General features: G+C 47.9%; 1 protein-coding gene across 3 annotated transcripts in view; it reads left to right on the top strand.

Annotated features, from left to right (window-relative positions):
- DENND2A (DENN domain containing 2A) overlaps positions 1 to 27,597 on the top strand; it is a 102,225-nt gene that overhangs the window by 57,588 nt on the left and 17,040 nt on the right. For all 3 annotated transcript variants that reach the window (XM_060108422.1, XM_060108421.1, XM_060108420.1), the window contains 9 exons: positions 1,958 to 2,158; positions 8,379 to 8,472; positions 8,939 to 8,989; positions 10,219 to 10,406; positions 15,123 to 15,232; positions 16,182 to 16,251; positions 17,384 to 17,461; positions 21,309 to 21,449; positions 22,826 to 22,974. In XM_060108422.1, coding sequence (XP_059964405.1) covers positions 1,958 to 2,158; positions 8,379 to 8,472; positions 8,939 to 8,989; positions 10,219 to 10,406; positions 15,123 to 15,232; positions 16,182 to 16,251; positions 17,384 to 17,461; positions 21,309 to 21,449; positions 22,826 to 22,974 — 1,082 coding nt within the window. The remainder of the gene's footprint in view (positions 1 to 1,957; positions 2,159 to 8,378; positions 8,473 to 8,938; positions 8,990 to 10,218; positions 10,407 to 15,122; positions 15,233 to 16,181; positions 16,252 to 17,383; positions 17,462 to 21,308; positions 21,450 to 22,825; positions 22,975 to 27,597) is intronic.

Raw genomic sequence — 27,597 nt, 5'->3', positions numbered from 1 at the left:
TAAATAAATAAATAAATTTTTTTTTTTAATCTACAAACAGTAAATGCTGGAGAGGGTATGGAGAAAAGGGAGCCCTCCTACACTGTTTGTGGGAATGTAAATTGGTACAGCCACTATGGAGAACAGTATAGATGTTCCTTAAAAGACTAAAAATAGAGCTGTCTTATGATCCAGCTATCCTACTCCCAGGAATATACCCGGAGAAAACCATAATTTAAAAAGATACATGCACCCCAATGTTCACTGCAGCACTCTTTATAATAGCCAGAACATGGAAGCAATCTAAATGCCCATCGACAGACAAATGGATAAAGAAGATGTGGGGGACTTCCCTGGTGCCTCAGTGGTTAAGAATCCGCCTGCCAATGCAGGGACACGGGTTCGAGCCCTGGTCCAGGAAGATCCCACATGCCGTGGAGCAACTAAGCCCATGCGCCACAACTACTGAGCCTGTGTGCCACAACTACTAAAGCCTGCGTGCCTAGAGCCCATGCTCCGCAACAAGAGAAGCCACCACAATGAGAAGACCACGCACTGCAGCGAAGACCCAACGCAGCCAAAAATTAATTAATTAATTTAAAAAAAAAAAAGATGTGGTACATATATACAATGGAATTTTACTTAGCCATAAAGAAGAAGGAAATAATGCCATTTGCAGCAACATGGATGGACCTAGAGATTGTCATACTGAGTGAAGTAAGTCAGACAGAGAAAGACAAATATCATACAATATTGCTTATATGTGGAATCTAAAAAAAAAGTACAAATGAACTTATTTACAAAACAGAAATAGAGTCACAGATGTAGAAAACAATCTTATGGTTACCGGGGGGGTTGGGGGGTAGGGATAAATTGGGAGATTGGGATTAACGTATACACACTAGTATATATAACATAGATAACTAATAAGGACCTACTGTATAGTACAGGGGCCTCTACTCAATACTGTATAATGAGACCTATACGGGAAAATAATCAAAAAAAGAGTGGATATATGTATATGTATAACTGATTCACTTTGCTGTACAGCAGAAGCTAACACAATGGTATAAATCAACTATACTCCAATAAAAAAAATTTTTAAATTTCTTCAGTGGAGTTTTAATTTTTTTTTCTGATTGAGTGAAGCTAAGAATCTTTTATATATATAAAAGTTGTTATATTTCCTTTCCTGTAAACTTTTTTTTTTTTTTTTTTTTTTTTTTTGCGGTACGCGGGCCTCTCACTGTTGTGGCCTCTCCCGCTGAGGAGCACAGGCTCCGGATGCGCAGGCCCAGCGGCCATGGCTCACGGGCCCAGCCGCTCCGCAGCATATGGGATCCTCCCAGATCGGGGCACGAACCCGTATCCCCTGCATCGGCAGGCGGACTCTCAACCACTGCGCCACCAGGGAGGCCCCTCCTGTAAACTTTTGATTCTCATCTTTTGCCTGTTTTTCTTCTGAGTTGTTAGTCTTCTCATGAATATGTAGCATGTATTAGAAAAATGAGTTCTATAAGTCGCAAATTTTTTCAATTGGTTTTTTGTTTGCCTTTTGACCTTAAAGCAGCTCATTTTTAGAAATAAGACACTGAGGCCCAGAGAAGTGAAATTCCTTGTATAGAAGGCACTCAGCTTACCAGTGGCAGGGACAAAGCTATGCTTAGGTCTTGTAACTCCCGGTACATTGTATCAGAAAGCCTCATTTGTAAAGTAAGGGATTGAGCCAGGTGAGTTCCCACTTGTCTAAAAAGAGACTGGATTAGACTTGCATCCTTTATCATGCTCATTTTCCATAATTGAATGATAAGTGTTTATTGAGCACTTAATAATAGCATAGGCAGACTCAACATACCCTTGGGAACATAGACCAGCTTCCCTTCTTGATCTTCTTGGTCTCCATCACTGCTACCACCAGTTACCTCTCATTTAGTCCCTTTGTATTTATTTACTCTTCTTTTTTCCTCTCCCCTCCCAGCAGTCCTTGTCCAAACCTGCTTTCTTCCGGCAAAATTCAGAAAGGAGGAACTTCAAACTGCTGGACACTAGGAAGCCGAGTCGGGATGGCACTGGGTCCCCTTCTAAAATCAGCCCTCCCTCCACCCCCAGCAGCCCTGATGACACTTTCTTTAACCTTGGGGACCCACAGAACGGCAGGAAGAAGAGAAAGATACCCAAGGTAAGGCTTGCAACAAGCTTGGTGTTCAGATTTGCACTCCCCCTTCCCTGCATAGGAAGGCTGCAGAGGAGTCTGGGCAGAGATCAAATCACTGGGCCCTTCTACCTGCTTCACCACAGGCCGGGTAGACACGGTGAAGCCAGCAGGCGGAGACATCTGGCCCTTTGTCAGAATCATTGTGGTGGTCCTGTAGCCTTCCTCTTAGCCATCCCTCTCCCTGCCTTGATCACTCTTAGGATCCCAAACTGTGCTTCCAGTACCCAGCCTCAAAGGGCTACATCTCCCTCCTTCATGGCCTCAAAAAGCAGAGCTCCATCCCTCATGCCCTGACTCAGACTCCGTCACCTCCCACTGCAGAGGTGGCACCACATAGAGCCTGTGCTCCAAGGGAGCGCTTATCAAAAATACATCTTTTCTGGCTCTTTTCAGCCCCAAAGGCAAAACGTGCCCAAGGGCTTGGATGTGCATCTCATGTGGCCGCTGTTGCTGTTACATTTCCTTTGCTCAGTCCAACCCCTGCAGTGCCTGTCATTCTTCATTGGCCACTTTGGTACCACCTTCCCACAGGAACTTTTAGAGCAGGAATTCTTCATTTCAGAGTCCATGGATGGCCTTTAGGGGATCATGAAACCCACAAAATCATGTAAAACTGTATGGATGAGTTTGGGGGGATAAAAGGAAGAGGGGGTAGGTTGTCTGTAGGTGTCATCGGATTTCTCAAAGTGACCTGTTGACCTGAAAGTCCAGGGACATTTTCACAAGCCAGTCCCTCCTGACCCAGTTTGGTTAATCAGTGTTTTGAGCCACAATATCACCCCTGCCCCCCACATTCTTATTCAAGTGAAATTAAGTCACCTGGACAATCAAGGGGGCATTCTGGGGGCTTCCCTGGTGGTCCAGTAGCTAAAACTCCGCGCTTCCACTGCAAGGGGCACGAGTTCGATCCCTGCTCGAGGAACTAAGATTCCCCAAGCTACACAGCGCAGCCAAAAAAAAAAGTGCATTCTGAAGGGTAAGGGCAGTTAGGCTCAGGTGGGCAGGAGAAGACCTGTCACCTGCAGCCCGGCAGTGGGGTTGCAGGTGGAGCAGGGGAGAAGATGTCCTGCTTTGTGTGGTTGATGGAGGGCAGGAGTCGGGCCTCGCTCCCCTTCCTGCCCTCCTGGCTCTGCCTCGCGCCACCCAGGGCACAGTGCCGGCTGCATATTGATCATTGGACGCTGGCTGAATGAGCTCCCACCAGTACATGGATCCCAGTCTCCTTCGCCCCTGGTGGAACCGCTTTCTGTCTCCCTTTGGCTGTGTTTCAGTCACTGTCTTAACTCTCCTCTTCTTGTCCTGGCATGACTCACACATACCTGTAATGTCAAAAACCTGCAATAGTGACATAATTACAAGTGGCTATTAACATCTATACAGCCTCACCGTTATTTTAGCGAATTAAACAGGAGCAGTCAGATGAATCAGCTGAGGTTAAAGAGCTTTGATACAACTCTAAGTTTGACTATGGATCTCTTAATAAGCATTGAACCTCTATCTTCCACCCCTGCGCTTTTACCCATCACTTCCCCCTTTATACTATTTTAATATTTAAAAAAGATTTTTTGAGATTGAGGGGAAGAGAATATGTGTGTGCATATTTTATATAAATATAGAGAGGTGGAGGGGGCTTCCCTGGTGGCGCAGTGGTTGAGAGTCCGCCTGCCGATGCAGGGGACACGGGTTCGTGCTCCGGTCCAGGAAGATCCACATGCCGTGGAGCAGCCGGGCCCGTGAGCCATGGCCGCTGAGCCTGCGCGTCCGGAGCCTGTGCTCCGCGACGGGAGAGGCCACAACAGTGAGAGGCCCGCGTACGGCAAAAAAATAAATAAATAAATAAATAAAATAGGTGGAGAGAAAGGTAGTACTATTTCTGCCACTTCATATGAGTTTAACTTGCAAGCAGCACTTTGTTCCCTCTTAGTTTATTGCCTGAAATTGAAGTGAGTTGCCCCACTTACATAGTGCCCAGGCACTTACTCAAGTAGGGTTTGGCAAGTGTAATCAAATCTGGAGAAAAATCAGCATGTTTTACCTGTCACTTTCACAACAACAACAACAAAATCTTATTAAAATTTTAGTCATAAAGGTGAAGTACACAATTCTTCAAAGGAATGTTTAAAAAGAAAACAAATGACTAATTACAGGGATCTCGCTGGTGGCGCAGTGGATGAGACTTCGTGCTCCCAAGGCAGGGGGCCCGGGGTTGGGTCCCTGGTCGGGGAACAAGATCACACATGCATGCCGCAACTAAGAGTTTGCATGACACAACCAAGGAACCCACCTGCTGCAACTAAGACCCGGCGCAACCACATAAATAAATAAATATTTCTTTAAAAATGACTCATTACAGTCTATTAGAAGTCTTGTGAATCCTCAGTTCTATCACTTGCTACTTAATCTTAACCTAGGCTTGTCCTTTCCAAATGCTTTGAATCCTTTACTTGACGTCAAAGTTTCTTTTTCAGGCACATTCATGACTTCCAGGTTTTGGAACCTTAAAGCGTTTGCTATCCAAAACCCTTGCTTTTGCATTTTTATCTAGCAAGAAGGACTTAATGGTCTACTCACAACTCATCAGTTAATGGGTTGGTTGGTGTTCCTTCAGCTGCCTCTGCTGTAACGTGTAACATGAGTCCCTTCTGGAAGTATGGATGCTTCCCTTGATTTCTCCCGCCTCAGCCCTAAGAGGAATGGAGGTCCCAGTGGAGGAGGGGAGAGAGAAAGAGACCATCCTTCCCTGTATTCTCCTAGCAACCCTGTACCTTCATTAACGTGGCAGCTGAAACAGAGCAGTTAATTACACAGTGGTGGGATGTCCCCAGGTTTCATGAAACATTGTGCCGTCCTTTATAATGAGAAGCGAGCTCCCCCTCAGCACTGTAGCAGGTTTATGTGGAATCCTTTGTTTCTTAGGCAGCCATCATAGGCAGAATTAGGTCCCAGATGACTCTTTCTGAAACAGACTGTCTTCCAAATGAGCTTATAGTTAAAAATGTTTGTTTTCAACTTTAAAAAAGTTTCTAAAAAGGCCAATACTTCTAGTACAGAACACTTTTATTTGTTTTTGTTTTTTTTTCAGAACACTCTTAAAACAACGAAACTTATCTCCTGTTAAAAAGTTCAATTATTTGAAAGCCTGTTTAAGTTTTTCTCCCTGGGGAAATTTTTTTTAAATAAAAAGGAACAAAGTTTTATTAACTGAAGTATATATATGGCTTCCACTTACTCCATGACCTGATTTAAAATGAGAAAAACCTTCTCTGTCATATTATTTATACTACTTACGTAGCACTCGTGAATTGTCTTATAGTTGTCTTATAATTGTCTTATATATTGTCTTATGAATGCATCTTCGTCCTTCCTATTAGCTTGTAAACTCCCTGAGAATGTGTGCCATGTCCCATATATCCTTTTATCCCTCACAGCTCCTAGCAAAATCCCTTGCACATAGGAGATGCTCAGTATTCATTCAACAAATTAATAATCAACAAATATTTATTGAGTACCTACTGTGTGCCAGGCCCTGCTCCATCCCATACAGGTACTGTGACAGCGGTAAATAAAAGTGACACAAATTCCTGTCTGCATGGAGCTTACAGTCTAGTGTTCATTTTATTTAAACAAATGGAAGGATGTTAACCATATTGTACATGTCTTCTTTCTAGTTAATTTTTGGATATTTGGGGGGGAGATTTTGAATAGGTTTAAAAATTTCCTTCTCTCCAAAAACAATTTGACCTAGCAACTCATTTGTTTATTTACCTGTATTTTTAAATTCATGATAAAATATACATAACATAAAACTTAACCGTTTTACCCTTTTTTTTTTTTTTTTTTTGCGGTACGCGGGCCTCTCACTGTTGTGGCCTCTCCCGTTGCGGAGCACAGGCTCCGGACGCGCAGGCTCAGCGGCCATGGCTCACGGGCCCAGCCACTCCGCAGCATGTGGGATCTTCCCGGACCGGGGCACGAACCCGTGTCCCCTGCACCGGCAGGTGGACTCTCAACCACTGCGCCACCAGGAAAGCCCCGTTTTAACCATTTTTAAATGTATAGCTCAGCGGCATTAAGAACATTCACATTGCTCTGCAGCCGTCACCACCATCCGTCTCCAGAACTTTCTCATCTCCCCAAACTGAAACGCTGCACCTATTAAACTTACTCCCCATTCCTCCCACCCCCCAGCCCCTGGCAACCACCATGCTACTTTCTGTCTCTATGAATTCGACTACTCTAGGTACCTCGTATAAGTGGTGTCATATAATATTTGTCCTTTTGTGACTTATTTCACTTAGCATGAAATCCTCAAGGTTCACTCACGTTGGAGCATGTGTCAGAATCTCCTTCCTTTTTAAGGTCGAATAATATTCCATTGTATGTACATGCTACATTGTGTTTATCCATTCATCCATCAGTTGACATTTGGCTTGTTTTCACTTCTTGGTTGTTGTGAATAACACTGTTGATAAGGTGTCTTCTTCCGTGGGAAATGGGGTTAGTGTTACATCCCACTAGTTAGAACATGTGGGAAAAGAAAAGAAGGCCAATTCGGGGGTGTGAGCTCTCAAGGAGATGGCTGGGTCGTGAGAGCAAATATAAAGAGCTGCCACATGGCAGGGATTTGGGGGTGAAGGCAGAGGCCTCAGTCGGGCCAGGTTCATGGTTAGGGAAGAGGAGTTCACACAGAGCTGGCAAAGCCAGGGCTGGGCCGCCCATCAGGAGCCAGAGGGCGCAGACGGCCGAGGCCACGGCAGGGCAGTGTCAGTGAGAGTCCGCAGAGCTGGGGGCACGGAACCCAGGCCGCCCACAAGGAGGCCTCGGGAATAAGCCACCCTCCTCTCTGGTGGGCCAGTGCTTGTAGAGAGGAGCTGGTGAGCTACGTTAGGGAGGAGATCCGAGGAGTAGAGGGCAGAGGTGGGTGTTGGCAACTGTCCCTGACGGGTACCTGTCCCCCAGTTTACCATAGCACATCCCCCCTGTTCTTCCCAATGTATGAAAGAATTGTAAACTTTTCCAGACAGCTCCCCTTTAAAGTCACTAGTTGGTTTGTGTCGATTATGCACGGGTAGACTTCCCTTTCTCCCAACCAGGTTGAACCCAGGAAGCTTCTACTTTTTTTTTTTTAATTTATTTTTGGCTGCCTTGGGTCTTCGTTGCTGCACGCGGGCTTTCTCTAGTTGCATTGAGCGGGGGCTACTCTTCATTGCGGTGCGTGGGCTTCTCATTGCGGTGGCTTCTCTTGTTGCGGAGCACAGGCTCTAGGCGCGCGGGCTTCAGTAGTTGTGGCTCACGGGCCCTAGAGCACAGGTTCAGGAGTTGTGGCTTACGGGCTTAGTTGCTCCACGGCATGTGGGATCTTCCCAGACCAGGGCTCAAACCCTTGTCCCATGCATTGGCAGGCGGATTCTTAAACCAATATGCCACCAGGGGGTGTCCAGGAAGCTTCTTCTCTTGAAAGTTGCAGGTGATGCCGCAAAGCCTGAGGGGAAGTGACCCAGGGCCTCAATCACCAGACGGTTCTGCTATAGTCATTCTGGAGGGTGTGCTGCTTACTAAGGTGTCTGCTGAGCAGCTCGGCTCCTGAGCGCCAGAGAGGTCATGAAAGGCCTCAGCAAGTCTGCGGCCAGTGTGTCTCTGCAGGAAGGACGGTGTGCCCGGTACACGGCACTCCTCCCTGCAGTTCTGAGCTCGGGCTCAAGAGCTACCGCAGTCCCTGGTCCCTTCCTGCTGCTCAGACACTCTTTGGCATGGTGCCCATGAAAGGGGTCCTGCCTGGGAACATTTTTTTTTTCTGTCTCTTTCTTTCCTTGTTTTGCTTTGGGGGCAAAAGCTCCTTCCCAAACCACAGTGACATTGCACTATGGCGGGGAGCAGCCATCACACCATTTAGCCAATGAAATCCTCTCCCTCTGTGTCTCAGCTGGCTGCGTTAGCATATTCAGACGACACCCGCCCATACATCAGTGAGGCTGGCAGCGTCCTTTAGTGTTCTCGACAGTCATGCTTCTATCTGGCCCAGAGGAATGACTGAAAGACGCCGGCAGGCCAGTGGGAAATGTCTCCCCCCACCCCCTTTCCCTGGCCCGCCACCCTCCTAAAAGAGAATGGGCAGCGAAGGAATCCCAGCTGCCACGGGGAGGAGACTGCTCACACTGGCTTTTCTTCTCCCCGTGTCTGGCAGCTGGTGTTGCGAATCAATGCCATTTATGAGGCCCGGAGAGGAAAGAAACGGGTGAAGAGGCTGTCCCAGTCCACGGAGAGCAACTCAGGAAAAGGTAGGGCCCCGCCACCATCCCTTCTCCCCCAAGAATCTGAAAACAGAATCTTCCTAGAAGTGGCTTCCTGTTGTTTGGGGTTGACTCAGCAAGGAGGAGAACAAGTTGGGGGCTTTGGAAATATCCCCCACCATCCTGTCTCCCTGTGTATCCATCAGGTCACCCTAGGGCTGCATGCTCTGACCTCACCATGGGAGCAACCTTCTTTGCTTAATATTCATTAAAGGGGCCAGTATCTTTTGCTGTATTTATATAGGTACCATCTGAACTGAAGCCAAATTAATTTGGAAACACATGTAGTTGGACAAAGACATAGTTTGTTCATTACATTTAAATAGACAAAAAGAAAACAGCCCCTCTGAACTAGAAGTCTTGGATTTGTGCTACCACATATAAAAAGTTTCCTGCATTAGAAAAACCCACACTTGCAACTTTCTTCCTTTTGTTGTTGTGTTTTTTTGTCTAGTGACAGATGAGAACAGTGAGTCTGACAGTGACACCGAGGAGAAGCTGAAAGGTGAGAAGAGCAGTTGCTGTGCAGGGCGCGTGCAGGTGACTGGGAAGCTGCGAAGGTAGCCCTTCCTTTTCAGTGTGAGGGACGGGATACAGTGGCCTTGCACAAGCTTGTTGGGCAAGTCGTGAAAGTCTGAGCCTGGCCAGAGTGGGCCTGTTTGGTCCCTGAGCCTACAGCTCAGTTCTAGAGACCCAGGGTGGCTACCACTGCAGTGACACCCCCTTCCTGTGCCTTTCCGTTATGTCATAGGTGTTTTTCACACCTGTGCACGGTACAGTGTGCTGGCCTGGGGCTCCAGAGACCTGGGGCTCTTGCCCTACTCCTGGCTCTGTGATCTGGAGGAAATCATTTGAGATCCAGGGCCTCTAGTTCCTCATCTGTCAAATGAAGCCGCTGAAATTATTGGTCCCTGTAGATCTAAATTTGGTGATCTCAGTCTAGGCTTTAGTGAGTTTTCCACAACTTTTCAGACCCTAAGGGGAAGCCAAAGAAAGCCATAGTCCAGGGCTGCTCAGTGAGGTGATGGGGACCCGTCTGCTCAGTGGCCCTGCTTCATTTGCCTCCAGCGCTCACCACCTCTGGAATGAAGCCAGTCACTTCCATTGCACAGAATGGTGGCAGGAGAGAAGGCAGATGGGGTTCCTGAGTTAGTCAGGTCTCTGCCAGCTGAGCCACACGGAATGTTTTCAAAGCTCCCAGCTCCAAAAGCTCTAGGGTCTGGATTTTGTCACATCCCCCAAACTGAAAGATGAAGGAAGTGAGTGAAGGGAGGAGTCCCCACCCCATGTGACAGAGGAACCCAAGGGTCACTCAAGCCGCTGCCCCAAGTCCAGACAGCAGATCCCACATTCCAGGCTCCTGCACCCCAATTAGCCTGGTGGCCTGGCGGGTGTTGCTCCAACTAGGACTCTGGCAAGAATCCCAAATAAAGAGCTTTATAGTAATTTGTTAAATGTGGGAACACTCTTTTAGGATTATAAAAAGTTCTTTGAGTTAGGAATTACACAACGGGTTGCAGCTCTGTGCAATTCCACATTGGGAGTGAGTCATTTTGAGGCGTTCTCTCCCTCCCTCCCTCTCTCTCTCTCTCTTTCCCTCCCTCCCTCTCTCCCTCCCTCCCTCTCTCTCTCCCTCCCTCTCTCCCTCTCTCCCTCTCTCTCTCTCCCTCCCTCCCTCTCTCTCCTCTCTCCTCTCTCCTCTCTCCTCTCTCCTCTCTGCTCTCCTCCCTCTAGCCCACAGCCAGCGCCTGGTCAATGTGAAGTCACGCCTGAAGCAGGCTCCAAGATACCCATCACTGGACCGGGAGCTCGTCGAGTACCAGGAGAGGCAGCTCTTCGAGTACTTTGTGGTCGTGTCTTTGCACAAGAAGCAGGCCGGGGCTGCCTATGTGCCCGAACTCACCCAGCAGTTCCCTCTGAAGGTACAGGGTGGGCCAGGCGTCTGCAGCCTGCCAGGGACTGCAGCATTCTTGACAAAATCTTACTGGGACTCACGGTTTCAGGGAGGTACAGGAGCCCAAAGTGCTTAGAATTTCAAAAATGGGTCCTAATTAAGGTATATCAGATGAAAAAAACTGCTGCTGGAGAATTTGCGAAGTCCGAGGAGGTGTGAGAGTCAAGACTCAAAGCAGGGACCAAAATACTTACCCCCTTCCTGTGGTCACTGTGCTGACTGTACTGTCCTCTTCATCCTCCCCATCTCCTTATCCAGCCACGTCTCTTCCCAACCTGTCCTAGAAGCTTCTTTCCATCAGCCGCACAACTCTTCCTAAGGAATGTCATGTTTGTGTCCATGCTACACACCCCTATGTGCCCTGTGTGCCTCTGTATGTGTGTATGCACGAGAATCCTGTTCTGTTCTCACATGGGTCATGGCTGTGTGGATGTGGCTTTACCATATATTAACTCATGGCTCCTAAAATGAAACGGCGCTCAATAAAGCCGAAAATGACATGGCCTAGAATATATAAATTATTCTTAGCCTTTGACATCTGTAATAAAGAGCTTCCACCGCATTCTAATTCAGTTCAGCCAGAATTTACTGAGACCCTTTTACTTTCAAGCTGTTTTCTGCTTGGCCCCAGGGCATTACAAAGATAAGCAAAATGTGTTTCCTGTCCTCAAGGAGCTTACACTCTGATAGGAGGGCATGAGATAAGCCTACAAAGACTCACGAGGTACAATGTGACAGTCTCTGTACAGTTCATACAGTGCAGGTGCTCAGGGACAGGAACAGGGGAGGGCGCTCATGTCCTAGTCCCATCAGGGCCTCCCTTTGCTGCCACCACCCAAGCATTAATCCCAGCATCTACCAAGACCTAGGTTCCAGCTGTCCCTCTCCTCCTTTCTCGGGCCAGCCTTCCTTCTGTCCTGCGCACTGGGTTCCAGCACAGCAATCAAGTCCTCTGCTTGGAGTTTAGGATGGAAATAGGTATAACTGAAATAAACCACAGGCACCAGCCCTCCACACCGGCACTTATTCCACTTCCTCTATCTCAGCTCCAGGGATGATGCTGTGAAAACCCCAGTGCTATGGGCGTGCCCGTATTTAGTTGAGAACCACACTTGCACCAACGGATGAAGGACTGTCCTATTATTTTATTTACTTCCTTTGGGGCGTAGCACAATGTTATACATATAGCAATACTTAACCAGTGTTCCAGGAGTAAAAGCGTTAATTTGTGAATGAATTAATGAATCAACCTAACTAACGAATGCTTGAGTTTCCAACATGGAATCTCCAGACTCCTAGACATCACATTAAAACTTTTTTTGAGTGGAAAGTTACATAGTCACTGTTGAAAGGGGGACTAATCCAGAAATGTATAAAGAAAAAAGTCATCTGTAATCCCACAGAGATCATCACTGTTAGCATTTTATTGTGTTTTCTTCCAGTCTTTTCTCATAATATAATTTTCTTACAAAACTGAGATCATACATTGTGTAATTTCCGTGCCATGTTTTATAAACCTGTCATTGTTTATAAACATATTTAATACAAATTCTAAAACATCATTTTTGAAATTACATAATGCTGCGTTCTGTGGGTATACCCTAATCTATTATTTTTTTAGTAAATTTATTTATTTATTTATTTTTGGTTGCATTGGGTCTTCGTTGCTGTGCGTGGGCTTTCTCTAGTTGCAGCAAGCGGGGGCTACTCTTCATTGCGGTGCGCGGGCTTCTCATTGCAGTGGCTTCTCTTGTTGCGGAGCATGGGCTCTAGGCGCGCGGGCTTCAGTAGTTGTGGCATGTGGGCTCAGTAGTTGTGGCTCACGGGCTCTAGAGCTCAGTCTCAGTAGTTGTGGCTCATGGGCTTAGTTGCTCCACGGCATGTGGGATCTTCCCAGACCAGGGCTCGAACCCATGTTCCCTGCATTGGCAGGCGGATTCTTAACCACTGTGCCACCAGGGAAGCCCCTACCCTAGTCAATTTAACCACTCTCTTTCTGTTGGAAATGTATCTTGCTGCCAGTATTCCTTTAGATGTATATTTTTAATGTTACGCTGATCATTCTTCATATGCATTTTTGCATGCCAGGCTGCTTTATATCTCCTTTCCTTCACTTGCTCCCTCTGTCAGAAGGCCCCTTTTCTCCTTCAGCCTACTCATTTTTAACTCTTCATGAGTTTTATCCTCCACCCCTATAGCCACTTTCATCAAGGTTTACACTCCATATTTGCACACTAGAGATCCTGCCTGCCGTATTCCATTAAATGCTTGATATCTTGCAGTTATCTTTATGACAACTCATGGAGGCCAGGCTGTTTTCCAGCCATCTGTGATTGTTTGTATTTGTAAGAGAGATCTCCGTGTGCCACTTCCTATAAATGTGCTCCTGTGCATGTAAGAGCATGTATGTGCACATACGGGTTGATAACTCATACACTGATGACAGTGTGTGTAAGCACATGTGTATATACACATATTTATGGGTATCGTGCATGTGGTCTGAGGGTGGGTTCATCCAAATGGTGACTGGGCCACGTTGAAAAGCGCTAGAACTCATTTCCCTACGAGGCCTACGCTTCAGTTCTCTAATGCCGTTTCCACTGTGGAGAAATGTCATTGTTCCTTCCTTTTGTATTATTTATAGTTTGGGGTCCTTCGCTCTGTGATGATTAATGACCCCTTCCAACAACTACACCCAGCTGGTATTTGCTTCTCTGCAAGACTGTCCAAGGGTAATCAAAAATTATTGCTTTGGCAACAGTCTGAGCTAGTGAATTATCAACTCAAAGACTGTTCCAGGACCATCTGGAATCCTCTGAGTCATGGATAGAAGAGAGAACAATTATACAGAAAAGAAAGAGTGACTATTTATTCTGAAGAAGAAAAACTAAAGGACAAGTAATGACTGGCTTTCAGTCTACATATGGTGACTGTGTTTCACTCATTGATAGTTGTCTCAACCATTAATAGTAGTAGCAGCTTTAGTTAAATTTGATCTAGCCTAAGGGGAATCATACTAGAAGTGGGTTTTCAAATTGAAAGCCATCAGCCCGGTGCTCTGTTCCTTTGGATGCTCCCTTCAGAGACCTCTTTTCTCTGACATTTCATGGCCTTGGGAAGGCTTGTAGATCCTCTGTGAAGGAGTCAAAGGTACTGTTGGCCTGCAGATGTCAGAAACTCTCTGCCAGCCTGGTTTAAGGTGGAGGCCAATGGCAAACTATGAGAAACAGAATAAGAAACTATGGAAAATATTATAGTAAGAATTTAGGTTAGACATTACAATTTCGTAACTTTAGAAATTCATACTCCACTCACTTCAAATATCTGATATTTCAAATGACTGACGATAATTTTAGCATAATTTTTTTTTCTTTAACTGTTTATAAAGGAAATTTAACAAGTGTAAACCTATCATCAACAACACAACAAAAGCCAACAATTCTTCCCAACACGTTAGAAGTACCAATTTATAAGCTAACTGTGCTAATTATAAACTATTCCTTTTTGTGTCCCGAACTTATACCTAGAGTGCCTTTGTTTTTCAATTGAGACAAAAAAACACACACAACATAAAATTCTCCATCCCAACATCTCCCAGTGTACAGTACAGTATGGTTAACTGTATGTGCATTGCTGTCCAACAGATTCCCCAGGATGAGATGCTTTTTTTTAGCACAGATAACCTGTTCAGACACAGAACAAGCAGACTCATGGCTTTAAATATCATCTCTAAATCAGACTTCATTGATTCATTCCATTTTGAAATGAGATGATATTCATCCAGTCTGTGATATGTCAGATAAATCAGAGAGAGAGAGAAAGACAGACAGGCTAGAGATTAAGATCATTTTGATTCTTTACTAGATTCCATACTACCTGTGTGATCATGGACAAATCACTTAACTTCCTGGGGCTTATTTTCTTATATCTAAAATAAGAAGGTCAGGCTGGATGATATCTAGTTTTCCTTTAGTTCTGACATTCAATGACTTCCTGAGGGCTTCCCTGGTGGCGCAGTGGTTGAGAGTCTGCCTGCTGATGCAGGGGACATGGGTTCGTGCCCCGGTCCGGGAGTATCCCACATGCCGCGGAGCGGCTGGGCCCATGAGCCATGGCCGCTGAGCCTGCGCGTCTGGAGCCTGTGCTCCGCAACGGGAGAGGCCACAACAGTGAGAGGCCCACGTACTGCAAGGAAAAAAAAAAAAAAAAAAGACTTCCTGAAATGAGTTAAATTTCACCATATAATGTAATTTAGCTGGATGTAGTCACTAAAAAGTGTTATCTTTGCCTAGATCAAGGAGGGGCACATTTGCCTGGGCCCAGAGGTCAGAAGACTGGATTTGAGGCTCTGCCTTGCAGATTCATGAGTCTCCGATTTGGAAGGGATTGCTATGACAGCGTTTCCTTATTGATTAGAATACTTACATTCCAGAATGTTCTGCATAGAGAACATTTCTCTAAAGCACACTTTTTTTCCTCCTCACTTCCCCCATAAGATTATAGTTGAAACTGCCCTGGGGACAAAAAGCCTCAAGCAGACTGAGCTGCAGACCCTCCTCAAAGTGGAGATTAAGGTGGCAGTCATGACTTCAGGAAGGTGGGAGATGGGCTCTTGCCAAGCACCTGCCTCACTCTCCAGTGCTGGGGTCTATTCTCCAATCTTCTCTCGCTCTTCTCCCTGCAGTTGGAAAGGTCTTTCAAGTTCATGAGAGAAGCTGAGGACCAGCTGAAGGCTATCCCCCAATTCTGTTTCCCTGACGCCAAGGACTGGACTCCTGTCCAGCAGTTTACCAGGTATGTGCTGGCATCCCCCTCCCCTCCTGCAAAGACTAAAGCAAGAACCCGAGGGGGTCATAGATGGTAGACCCCATAAGTCGGTCCTACTGTTGAGTGATCCTGGTGGGCCCGAGTGTAGCAATTTCCTCCACAGATGTTTTTAAAACCTGCCTGAAGACAAGAATCACCTTGCTAAGTTTGCAGATTCCCAGACCTCTCACTCCACCTGGGAGTGTGTTTCATAAGCTGACGTGATGGGCAATAAGGTAATTCATAGCCTAGGAAAACATTGCCCGTCACTAATACTTGTCCAGCGCTCTGGAAACATTTCTTCAGTAGCCCATCCAGCTGTTACTTGGATTGTGATAAGTTTACATTTCTGCTTTAACCCATGTTGTTGGATACCAGTATTTTTTTATCAGATATTTCAGTAACTAACCAAACTCAGGAGGCTCCAAATCCTAAGTGTTTGAGGGATACTGAGTTCCTTGAAGTTGGCCCAGCAGTCTTTAGGGACGGTCCAGGCCTCGGGCTGGCCTGCAAAGACAGTGCCTAGGAGAGCTGCGCAAGGGGCAGTTCTGAGAGGGGCACAGAAGTGTCCTGCTCTTCCACTGCTCCCTCGCTGAGGCACATCCCTAGATCAGCAGATGCCACCGCACTCCCGGGCTCAGATAACGACTGCTGTGTGCATGCAATGGGATGGCCCAGGTGATAGGATTATATGAGGGCTCAGGGTGAGAAGAAAATTCCTCACTTCCTCTCAGGACACAGCGACACTTTAGATCTCCCTGTCCCTGACACACACTCCAAAGCTGTAGGTGACCAGAGCCCCAGCCCAGAGGTGGACAAGCCAGACAGCGAGCAGCCCTTTTGGACAGCCTCCTCCAGAATGTCCCCTGGTTGCTCAACGCGATGTGACTTTGGTTTTGTTTTGCTTTGTAACGTGCTTTTGTTTTCCCAACCACAGTGAAACATTCTCGTTTGTCTTAACTGGAGAAGACGGGAGCAGGAGGTTCGGTTACTGCCGAAGACTGCTGGTCAGTACGCTCTGCTCTCAGGCAGCAAGAGCTCTGTGCAGAGCCGGCGCTGGCTTCCTGAGGTCCCACTCACCACGTGCCACACGAGTAGGGGCAGGAGGTGTAGCAAGTTCACTGGGGCAGTTAAAACCAGGGAGGAATATCCGGGGGTCCACGTTGAGTCTTACGGGTAGACGGGAACATTGTCTGTCTCCTTTGGAAAGAAAATACTTTCTGCATTGTTTTCCCTGCCAAATAAATGACCTTTCTCTCCTCAAGCCAAATGTCCTTTCTAATAAAGTGTGCTAAACAGACTTTGAGAGCTTACAGAGAACATTCATAATAGTTGTTAGGGCAGAAGAAGGATGGCTTTATTGTTGATGACGCAGATAATTTAAGTGTCTCCTTGAGAACATTAACCTTTAAAAGTCAGAAACTTATTTCAATGAAGTGATTATGCCAAAACACTAAAGAACGGGTCTTTTTGAGGCCCATTTTGGGGACAGTCTTCTGTAGTGGCAAATCATTTTCCACCGAGAGTGTATTTTAGTCTTTTCATAAATAGGCTAATATAGTCAAGAATAATGCATGGCACATAGTGGCTGTTTAGTAGTTAGTGAAGAAAAAGTATGGATAATAATCAAAAAAGTTAAGTGGGATAATAAATTTTGTTGATATAATTACTTTAGAGTTTAAGTGTTGAGATTGTTTTCCTTTTTTGTTTTGAAAATTAAAAGTCAAAAAAAAAAAAAAAAGAAAATTAAAAGTCAGTTTCCAAAAAGGATTTTCAGAAATGATTTCTCATTCGGAATTATTATAATAATGATAAAGAATAAATAATTTCCTTGAGAGGAATTACAGTGATGTGGGTAAACAAGTTGAGATTCCTTATTTTATGGTTCTATAGGCCATATTGAACACCTGCTATGTGCACAACACCCTTGATTTGGTCCCTTTGGGAGAATTAAAAAATATGTCTACGTAACCAGAAGTGCTTTCACCTGTAAGACGGGGTATTGGTAACTGCTTACCTCACTGATTTTCAAAAGCTATGGTGTATGGAAACAATAGGCACCATGTTAAAAACATTTGGGATCTTTCCTCCCCTGAGATTGGTAACACTCATGATTTCCTTGTGTTTCACTCCAAAAAGCCTGGTGGCAAAGGAAAGCGTCTCCCTGAAGTTTACTGCATCGTGAGCCGCCTGGGATGCTTCAGCCTCTTTTCGAAGGTGAGGACTTGGGCCTCTGAGGAGGGAGGGAGGGAATGCAGGGCAGGGTCCAGGAGGACACAGGACACACCCTAACCACCCCCACCCCGTGACTTTTTTTTTTTTTTTTTTTGCTGTTCGAGGGCCTCTCACTGTTGTGGCCTCTCCCTTTGCGGAGCACAGGCTCCGGACACTCAGGCTTAGCGGCCATGGCTCATGGGCCCAGCCCCTCTGCGGCATGTGGGATCTTCCCGGACCAGGGCACGAACCCGTGTCCCCTGCATCGGCAGGCGGACTCTCGTCCACTGCACCACCAGGGAAGCCCCCACCCCGTGACTTTTATCCTCTTATTCCCCCACCCGTTTTCCTTCCCACTTCTTCCTCCTCCCTTCCTTGAGCCTCATCTATTCTCTAATCTTTAGGACAGGAAATGAGTTGATGAAGGTTGTGGCCCAGAAAGCAGGGGAGGGGAGAAGGTCAAAGTCATTGCAGTTGAGGATGGGAGGGGCAGAGAACCCCAGAATGTTCCATACGTTTTACTTTCCTTCTCTTAAGCATTATCTTTTGTCACATTATGTGTTGTGTATATGTGTCGTGTGTATATCTGTTGTGTGTGTGCAAGATTTGTTATCTCAAGACTGCTCTATCAAAATCTTAGTATAATTTGGTCCTTCTTTTTGGAAAATGAGCCAATATATCAAGACATAGGGATTGCCGTGGTGAATTGGCTCACCCACCCCAGTATTCCGGAATGGTGTGTAGGAGATAATTACTATGCTCTATGATGCCAATCTCAAAAGTTAGGTATAATTCAACTTTTTTTCCTGTGTTAACCAGATGTGAATATATAATCCATAAATTTTTTTTTTTTGGCCACACCACACAGCATGCAGATCTTAGTTCCCCAACCAGGGATCGATCCCATGCCCCCTGCAGTGGAAGCCTGGAGTCTTAACCACTGGACCGCCAGGGAAGTCCCTCCATACATTTTTTTTAAATCCTTCTTGAGCACGTATTTCAGTCTGAGCTTTCTTTTAGAGAATTGAAGTCCTACATCTGCTGTCCACGGATGTAAGCAGCACTCCCTAAAAGCATTCCGACACAAAAGTCTCCCTCCTGCCCACCCTCCTCCTGAACTCAGAGGAAGCCTGAATTATACTGATGTAGTGTGACCTCTTGCCACGGTAGAACTTGTATGCAAGTCTGAGGTAATTAATGTTATCAGTGTAATCTGAGTCATGGTCTTAACCTCCACTCCACCTGAAGTGGTAATCATTGTACATTAAAGTCAGTCATTTACAAGCTGTAGCACAGATATGCATTGCTGCTCATGCCAGTCTTCCACATGGGTTTGTTTAAGCATGGAAATAAGGCTGTAGGTCGTAGCCCTTGTTGTTGTAAGATTGCTTATGAATCTAGGAGTAAACAGCTGATGTGAGGTAGCCCAGCACCCAGTGGCAGCTTTGGAGTTCACATAAGCTGCATTGCTATGTCACGGGCAGGGGGTGCAGGGCAAGTTAACATCCTCACATACTCGTGTGATGCACAGTCCTGCATTTTCATGTCAGTTTTGTGACAGCGTATTTTTTTAGACCATAGTATGAAGACTTGCCACAGATCACACAGGACATATTCAGCACAGAACCACAGACAGAGCTTTGGCTAAATGATTCCAAGATCTCAAGCTATTTCTAGGTGAGGGACAAGGATAACTAAAATGGCAAATTGTCCTTTAGTACAGAAAGAGGAATCATGGATAAGAACAGCTCTCAGAATCTCTGAAGAAAGGCAGAAGTATTGCTACAATAATGCTATGTAACAAACCACCGTGGCGTAAAGCAGACATCATTTCCTCTCACAGAGGGGCGGGCAGCTGGGGTCCGGCTCTGCCGGTCGCCATGGGCTCACTCATGTGCTGCGAGTAGGCTGGGGGTTGTCTGATCTAGGCTGGCTGTGCTGTGCTTAAGGCTGCAAGTCTGGGTGCGGGTCTGGCTCACACATCTGTCACCTCCCTTAGACAGTAAGCTGTCGCATGCGTGCTCTTCTCGCAGCTGTGGCAGGGGCATGAGAGGGTGAGCAGAAACACATAAGGCGGGCCTCCTAAAGCCTGGGCTTAGAACTGGCACACGGTCACTTCAGCCTTATTCTGCTGGCACAGTCGTCCTCAACCTTTTTCTCATTATCAATCCCCTAAGCAGCCTTTTTAGATATTTTTTTCTCAATTGCCTCCCCTCCCCATGGAATTATTTTTAATTTTTTGTCTTTTTATTGTGCTAAAATATACATAACATAAACTTTACCATTTTAGCCACTGTTAAGTGCCCCACTGATTGGCATTATGTTTATTCACATTGCTGTGCAGCCGTCACCCCCATCCGTCTCCAGAACTTTTTCATCTCCTCAAACTAAAACTCAGTGCCCGTTAAACACTAACGCTCTGTCCCCTCCTCCCCCAGCCCCTGGCAACCACCACTCTACTCTACTGTCTGTCTCTTTTATGAATTCGACTCTAGGATCTCATGTAAGTGGAATTATACATTAGTTGTCCCTTTGTGTCTGGCTTATTTCACTTAGCAGTGTTTTCAAGGTTCATCCATGTTGTAGCACGTATCAGTATTTTATTCCTTCTTATGGCTGAATAATATTCCACTATATGGATATCACATTTTGTTTATCATTCATCAGTTGATGGGCATTTAGGTTATTTCCATTTTGGGGCTACTATGAATAATGCTCTGTGAACATTCATGCACAAGTTTTCATGTGAACACGTTCTCATTTCTCTTTGTTAAATACCTAGGAGTGGAATTGCTGGGTCATATAGTAACTCTATGTTTAACTTTCTGAGGAGCTGCCAGACTGTTTTCAAAAGAAAAACTTCACTAGTTTACATTCCCACCAGCAGTGTATGAGGGTCCCAATTTCTCCACTTCCTCACCAATACCTGTTACCTGTGTTTTATTTCAGCCATCTTAATGGGTATGAAGTGGTATCTCATTGGTTTTGGTTTGTGTTGCCCAAATGGCTACCCACCAGGGAAACTTCTGTTTTAATTTATTTTATTTATTTATTTGGCTGCATTGGGTCTTTGTTGCTGCGTGCGGGCTTTCTCTAGTTGTGGTGAATGGGGGCTACTCTTCGTTGCAGTGTGCGGGCTTCTCATTGCGGTGGCTTCTCTTGTTACAGAGCACGGGCTCTAGGCGCACGGGCTTCAGTAGTTGTGGCACGTGGGCTCAGTAGTTGTGGCTTGTGGGCTCTAGAGCGCAGGCTCAGTAGTTGTGGCGCACGGGCTTAGTTGCTCCGCGGCATGTGGGCTCTTCCCGGAGCAGAGCTCAAACCCATGTCCCCTGCATTGGCAGGCGGATTCTTAACCACTGCGCCACCAGGGAAGTGCCCCCCCCAGAGAAATTTTAATTCCATAGATACATCGCATATCTGTTTATGTACTATGGCACCTTAGAAGGCTATAAACCCTCACAATATCTAAGTTTTTCACCACCAACCCCCAAACCAATTTTTACCTCTTTGGGGGTGCTATTCTTCCCATTGAGAATGCATATATCAATCCAGTAAGTCACATGGCCATACCCGTGTGACAAACAGGACAGTTTTCAAAGTCAAGGGGGCAAGAAACTGTACTTCACCCCTTTAGTGGGAGAAATTACAGAGTCACGTAGAAAAAGAGTGGCTGCATAGAGGAGAGAATTGGGGCCCTAACACACAAGGTGAAAGAGACTTTGGCCTGCTGAGGACAACGGGCTTCCCCACAATGCCTCAGCCTCTGTGGCAGGCCCACTTCATCTGGAACAGAGCTACACCCTGGTGACCTGACTTCAGGATAGCTGAGCTGCTTTTCTGCCCCTTGCAGATCTTGGATGAGGTGGAAAAGCGACGAGGCATCTCTCCCGCCCTGGTCCAGCCTCTCATGAGGAGTGTCATGGAAGCCCCTTTCCCAGCCCTGGGCAAAACCATTGTTGTCAAGAACTTCTTGCCAGGATCAGGAACTGAGGTAAGCCATCAGAGTCCTTTCCTATCCTGGGGGGAGTAGCCCAGACAGTGGCCAAGTCCCAGTGGTCCCAGGGGCTGGCTTCCAGTGGGCTGTCACATTCAGTGATGTCCTCTTGCTCCTCAGCCTGGCCCAGGTCACCCATCTCTAAGAGTATCATAAATTCCACCCTAAGTCCAGTCCATCCAGCCCAGGATTCTGGCTCAGAACTATGCCAGGGCAGTGAACATCTTTAGCTTCTCTTATTAGCCTACTACCTTCATAAATAGTATTTAAACCTATTTAGGTTTTTGGTCTGCATCATCTCTACCACTTTATAGTATAAAGCAGATTCTTTTCAGGGAAGATAAGCTCAGGTACTACTTTTTATTCATCCTAGACTTTGAAGCACGTCCCTTTCCTTGGCTGGGCTGGGATTTGATGCCAGAGCTTGTTTTCATCCTTCCCATTCCCTGTGTGTGACTCTGTGGATATCAGAGGGCAGATCCCATTCAGTCTTGAGTCTCCAGTTCTAAAGGCCCTCGGAAGAGCAGGTCACCTCTGGGGACAGGGGAAGGATGAGGATGTGTCTGGGATCTTCTGGAACAACCCAACTTCCCAGCACAGAGAGGAGCAGTCTCCCTGTTGCTGGAGAATCCTCAACCACCCCTACAGACGCAAGTGGCTTGGCTATGGGGGTGTCACCCTTAGTGAGCCCCACTGTGTGGGCAGCACCGGGCAGGTGCCGTGCTGAGAGTAGAAGCCAGTCTCTGCTCACCAAGAAGGAGTCAGCTATTGAAAAAGAAAAACCTGCACATGAGTAATGACTTGAACTCAAGAACATTTCAACAAGTACAGAGTGAGAATATACACACACTAAGCATACAAGCTGAAAGAGCCGTCATTGGGAAGGGGCTGGAATGGGGTTGAGTTCATTACGGATCGCCTTCTAGAGGAGGTGAGTCTTGAAAGAGGTGCTTGGATCTGCTGGTCCTCCTGCGTGAGCCTGTGATTCCCATGTGAGGCGGAGACGCTTTGCTGTGGGGCTGCGAGGGACAGGACCTCAACAGTCATAGAACTCCCTGTGTGGGCTCCAGATATGTTATCGACAAGGAGGGTCTCCAACCATCCTGGGCCGAGGGCCTCTTGTTCTGCAGTCCTCTCTCCCCACCTCCGTCCAAACTGTCCTCACACACAGCCGTGAGACTGCGTCCCTACCAAACACACCTCCTTCCCCAGTCTCCTGCGATCTTTCTTTCCCCAGTCCCTTTTGTTTTCCTTTTTTTCTCTTTCCCTTTTCCACTGGCAGTGGGCCACCCCTGCTGCAGATTGCAGAGCCCCAGGGCTGCACTGCGTGTGAGAGGCCTGGACCCCCTCATGCTGCTCCTGTTCCCCGGCAGGTGATTGAACTGTGCCGCCCTCTGGACTCCCGGCTCGAACACGTGGACTTTGAGTCTCTCTTTTCCTGTCTCAGCGTCCGACACCTGCTCTGTGTTTTTGCCTCCCTGCTTCTGGAAAGGAGGGTCATCTTCATCGCGGACAAACTCAGGTACCACCCGTGGCTACTCCTGCTAAGGTGTTTGAGCGGCGGGCGTCTCACACTGTCTGGAATCTGTAGGGTGGGGACTGCCTGGGATTGCAGAGGCAGCTCCTCTGAAGAAGGGGTGTGAGTCAGTGGGCAACTAAGGCTGGAGGTTTGTGAGGCACACCAGTTGTGTAAAGTGAGGTGAGCCTGCACTTCTGTGCACTACTTTTCTGGTACTTGGTCTACTCTTCACTCATTCTGCTTTGCACTGGGCACCCTTCCATGTGCTAAGGAAAGAGGCATAAAAGACACAGAGCTGTCCTCAAAGAGGCCTCAATCCAAGGCGGGGAATGGAGAAGTAAACAGACCACCCAGCAGCATGTTGTAAAGGCTGACTAGAGGGCAGAGCGTTCTGGAGTTCGCGGAGGGTGCTCATTCCCAGAGGGGGCGAGTTCCCTGTGTCTCAAGATGAAGAGCAAGTAGAAAGCCCATTCCGGGCAAAAGGAGCTTTCTGTACAAAGGCAGGGAGATGGGAGGCCAAGAGCATCGCCTTCAGGAACTTGCAAAGCAGCTCAGTGTAGCTGAGCGGAGAGGAAAGCCCAGAGGAGAGCCAGGAACTGGCAGAGATGGGCAAGGCCCGGTGCATGGAGGGCTGCAGGACCACGGTGGAAAGCAGAGACAGAGCCTAAGGCACCCCTTCCTCTCAGTACTAACGTAAATCACACACAAACTCACTGCCCAGTGGGATGCACCCACATCCTCGTGGTCACATTCGGTGATTCGCAAAGCCCAGGCCACAAATCAAAGAAGATCCTGAAAGAGATGCAGGTAGGGATTTGGGTGAATTCTGAACTTTAAAAAAGAAAAAAAAAAAAATTCCTGGCATTTTCATCATTTCAAAGTACCGAATCAGAGCCTTCCTCTCTTTGGAACTGAGGACATAGTTGCACCAGTGACGGCTGCAGTTCCAGGAAGGGCTGAGACACGGGGCCCAGCTAGAGACGGGCCAACCGACCAGGAGAGGCAGGGAGGCCCGCTGAGAGTCCATCTGGAAAGAAGAAATGCCAAAACGCGAAAACTGGAGGACTGTGGTTTGGAGAGGAAACATGACTCTCAACTCGAGTAAACAAAAGGGAGGAAGACGAAAGGGGAAAGAAGAATGGAAAGGGCAAAGCGTGTGAATGTGGGACCCATCAGGAGGCGTGGCGGGAAATGGAGCCCAGCCCCCGCTCCGCCGCAGCCCATCTGGTCACCTTGATGATGCTACTCTTTGGACAGCAGCCACTTGGCTACTCCCAGGCTGCTCCCACCCTGCCTTTGAGCCAGCTATTCACTTTTAATGTCATAGTTATTGTACTCCCTGTGTCCTTTTGTCAGCTCAGGAAGCAGGCCCTGCCTACAGCCTGCAGCTGGTGCTGGGCGCCGGGCAGCTCTCCAAGCTCCCTAGGCACTGGGGAATTCGGACCAGAGAGTTCTCCGGGTTAGGGCCCTGGAAGCTAAGGATGAGAAATAACCCTTCTGTGACCAGGATGGGATTTCATCGGCACTCGGGTAACTGTCTGTATTCTCTGGAAGCCCTACCATCCCCCACTCCCCCACCGTCTTTAGTGGTCGAATTCTCAGGCTTTCCTTTAGGGGAGGGGAAAGTGATGGATCTCAGAAAGACCTAGGCAAGGAGTAGAAGGCCTACCAGGCGTGGAGATGGGGCAAACAGTCCCCTGAGGCGCTTGCTTCTGGTTTAAAGATGCTAGGCTCCGGAAGGGTCCAGCCTGAGAAAATGTCTGAGAAGGTGGGCGTGGCTCGAGAGGAGCGGCCACCAGGGCCTGTGGCCCCCGCCCTAACCCAGGCTTTCTTCAGGGGGAAGGAGAACAGAAAGTATCACCTGTCTTTCTCATGAAGGTACAATGAAAGACAAGCTGGGAACAGAAAGGGAGGGGAGCCTCATCAAAGTCCAGTGCATCCCTGCAGGGCAGCAGAGGGCGTGTGTCAGAGGTTCAGGGCACCGAGACACCGGGAAGTACTTAGGACAGAGATGTCTGGGAAGGGCCTTGGCCACCTCTCCCTTGTCCCTGGACAGATTTCTGGGTTGACAGGTTGAACTCTGGGCATCCCCTCACACAGAGCTGCTGTAATGAGAGACAGTGGATGGTGAAGGGACCCCATCCCTGAGAATGGAGCCTGCCCTGCCCTGGGTCTTGGTCGGTCCTCCCAGCCCCCTCCCCTCCTGCTCTGGCAGGAGACAAGTCACCGCGGTGTTCTGATTAGAGGGACTTGGGAGTTTCTCTCGTCACCCCACCTGCCATGGTGCCTGGCACTCTGCCCTGAGAGATTTAGTCTCTTTAAGCAGCAAACACCCACGAGAGCGTAAAATGCCAGCTGTAGCCGCTGCACGCCGTTCTCGCCCTAGGGCCCTTACTGCCCACTGGCTGTTTTCTTTTGCAGCAGCTGCCAGACGTGGGGCACTGAGGAGGCAGCGTTTTTGTAGGGGAGGAGGCGGGGGCAGGGACATGGATAATTCTGGCGCCTTCTTTGCATCCGGAGCCAGGCCACGGTGCACTAATTAGTGTGTGCCTGTGCATGCATGTGCATATAAAATACCTGAATTACATGTTTAGACCCTTTACAACATTCAGGCTTGCACGTCCATCTCTCATCACACAAGAGGGGTCTTCCCGGATAGGGAGGAGGCCTGAACATCCTCAGCTGTTGGCCCCGGGTGTCCTCATTTAGGAAACAAGGGCTTGTCTGTGACCGGCCCCTCGGAGCTCTGACTTGCTAGGGCTTCAGTGTCTCATGGTCCCCAGAAGCAGCCCATGATTGTCCTGTTAAAAATGGCTCAAAGTGTTCTCCCTCTTGCCCAATAAATTATCTTTCCACCCAACACTAGTTCCATGTGGACCTGAAGAGGTGGGGAAATAAAGAAAGAAAGGCCCTGAGAGCTCTGAGGCAGGAAGAGAAGGAAACGCAGCGTGAGCGAACCTGATGAGAATAACAACAGCGCAAGCGTGAGAGCAGGGAACGCTGGAAGCTGCCCTGGGCCAGGCTCCTCTAAGGGTTTGGCCTGTATTCTCTCAGGCTCTTGACAGCTCATCAGTTAGGTTCTATTAGTAGGAAGCTAAAAAGCACACGGAGGTTAAGTCACTTTGCTCAAGGGAGGGGTCAGTGGGAGAGCCGGGATTCAGACAAGGTCAGCTGGCTCCAGGGCAAAGGAGGAAGCGGAGCAGGCCTCCGTGGTCTGGGGTGGGGGGGTGGAGGTAGTGTCTGTGAGGCTGTCCGTCTACAGTCTTCTTAAAAACATGCCATTAGGACACCCTTGGTGCTTGGCAATCAGGCCAGAATTGTCTCCTGAAGATGCTAAGACATCTGTGCTTTTCTCCCCAGGGCCCACCCTCCCTTACAGCCTTCAGCCTTCCAGCCGGGCCCCCAGTGAGGCAGGTGGACTGGGTGACCTCCAAAGTCTCTCCCAGCTATGATATTCTCTGACTTTGTGGGCCAGGGCGCCCCAGGCCTCCTGGCACTGTGATCGCTGGTGTCTGCCCTCCCAGCGATCTTACCCCAGGACTTACTAAGGTCCCCCCACCCCAATTCCTGACCCAGGACTCATCCTCCTCAGGCATCCTGTGACTTTCAAAGTGCCCCAGGGGGGACTTCCCTGGTGGTCCAGTGGTTAAGACTCCGCGCTCCCAAGGCAGGGGGCCTGTGTTCGATCCCTAGTCAGGGCACTAGATCCCACATGCATGCTGCAACTAAGAGCTCACATTGCTGCAACTAAAGATCCCACATGCCGCAACTAAGAACCCACATGCCGCAACAAAAGATCCGACATGCTGCAACTAAGACCCTGTGCAGCCAAATAAATAAATAAATATTTTAAAAAACAAAAAAAGGGGCTTCCCTGGTGGCGCAGTGGTTAAGAATCGCCTGCCAATCAGGGGACACGGGTTCGAGCCCTGGTCCAGGAAGATCCCACATGCCGCGGAGCAACTAAGCCCGTGTGCCACAGCTACTGAGCCTGCGCTCTAGAGCCCGCAAGCCACAACTACTGAGCCTGAGCGCCACAACTACTGAAGCCCGTGCGCCTAGAGCCTGTGCTCCGCAACAAGAGAAGCCACCGTAGTGAGAAGCCCGTGCACCACAATGAAGAGTAGCCCCTGCTCTCTGCAACTAGAGAGAGCCCGCGTGTAGCAACGAAGACCCAATGCAGCCAAAAATTAATAAATAAAATAATTTTTTTTAAAAAAAGTGCCGCAGGGGACACCCACCTCATCTGCCCAGCTGTGAAGTGGGAGAGTAGACTGTAATTCCTGCGGGACCCGTCTAGCTCAAATGCTCTGGGATTCTATGAAGGCACTACTGAGGGAAAGTCAGCCCTATAACCAGACATCTGCCCCTCCCCACCCTCACGGAGGCCCACTCCCCTCCCGGGGGATCTGGTTCAGTAGAAACCATCTAGATAGTGTTTCCCTTAGAGGGATTCTAATCGTGGGCCCTTCAGGGTGGGGAGATGCTGAGGTGACTCACTGTGAGTGCTCCGCTAGTGGCCCGCTTCACCTTATGTGGGTTAAAGATAAATATACACCTTGTTGTGGATCTGTTCTCATGGGATCCCCAGGCCTCTGCTCTAGCCTGTGTTCAGCAGTTGGGGGC

The sequence above is a fragment of the Mesoplodon densirostris genome, chromosome 9 (assembly GCF_025265405.1).
Source record: "Mesoplodon densirostris isolate mMesDen1 chromosome 9, mMesDen1 primary haplotype, whole genome shotgun sequence".
NCBI classification, from domain to species: Eukaryota; Metazoa; Chordata; class Mammalia; order Artiodactyla; family Ziphiidae; genus Mesoplodon; species Mesoplodon densirostris.
This window is presented reverse-complemented; position numbering and strand designations above follow the sequence as displayed.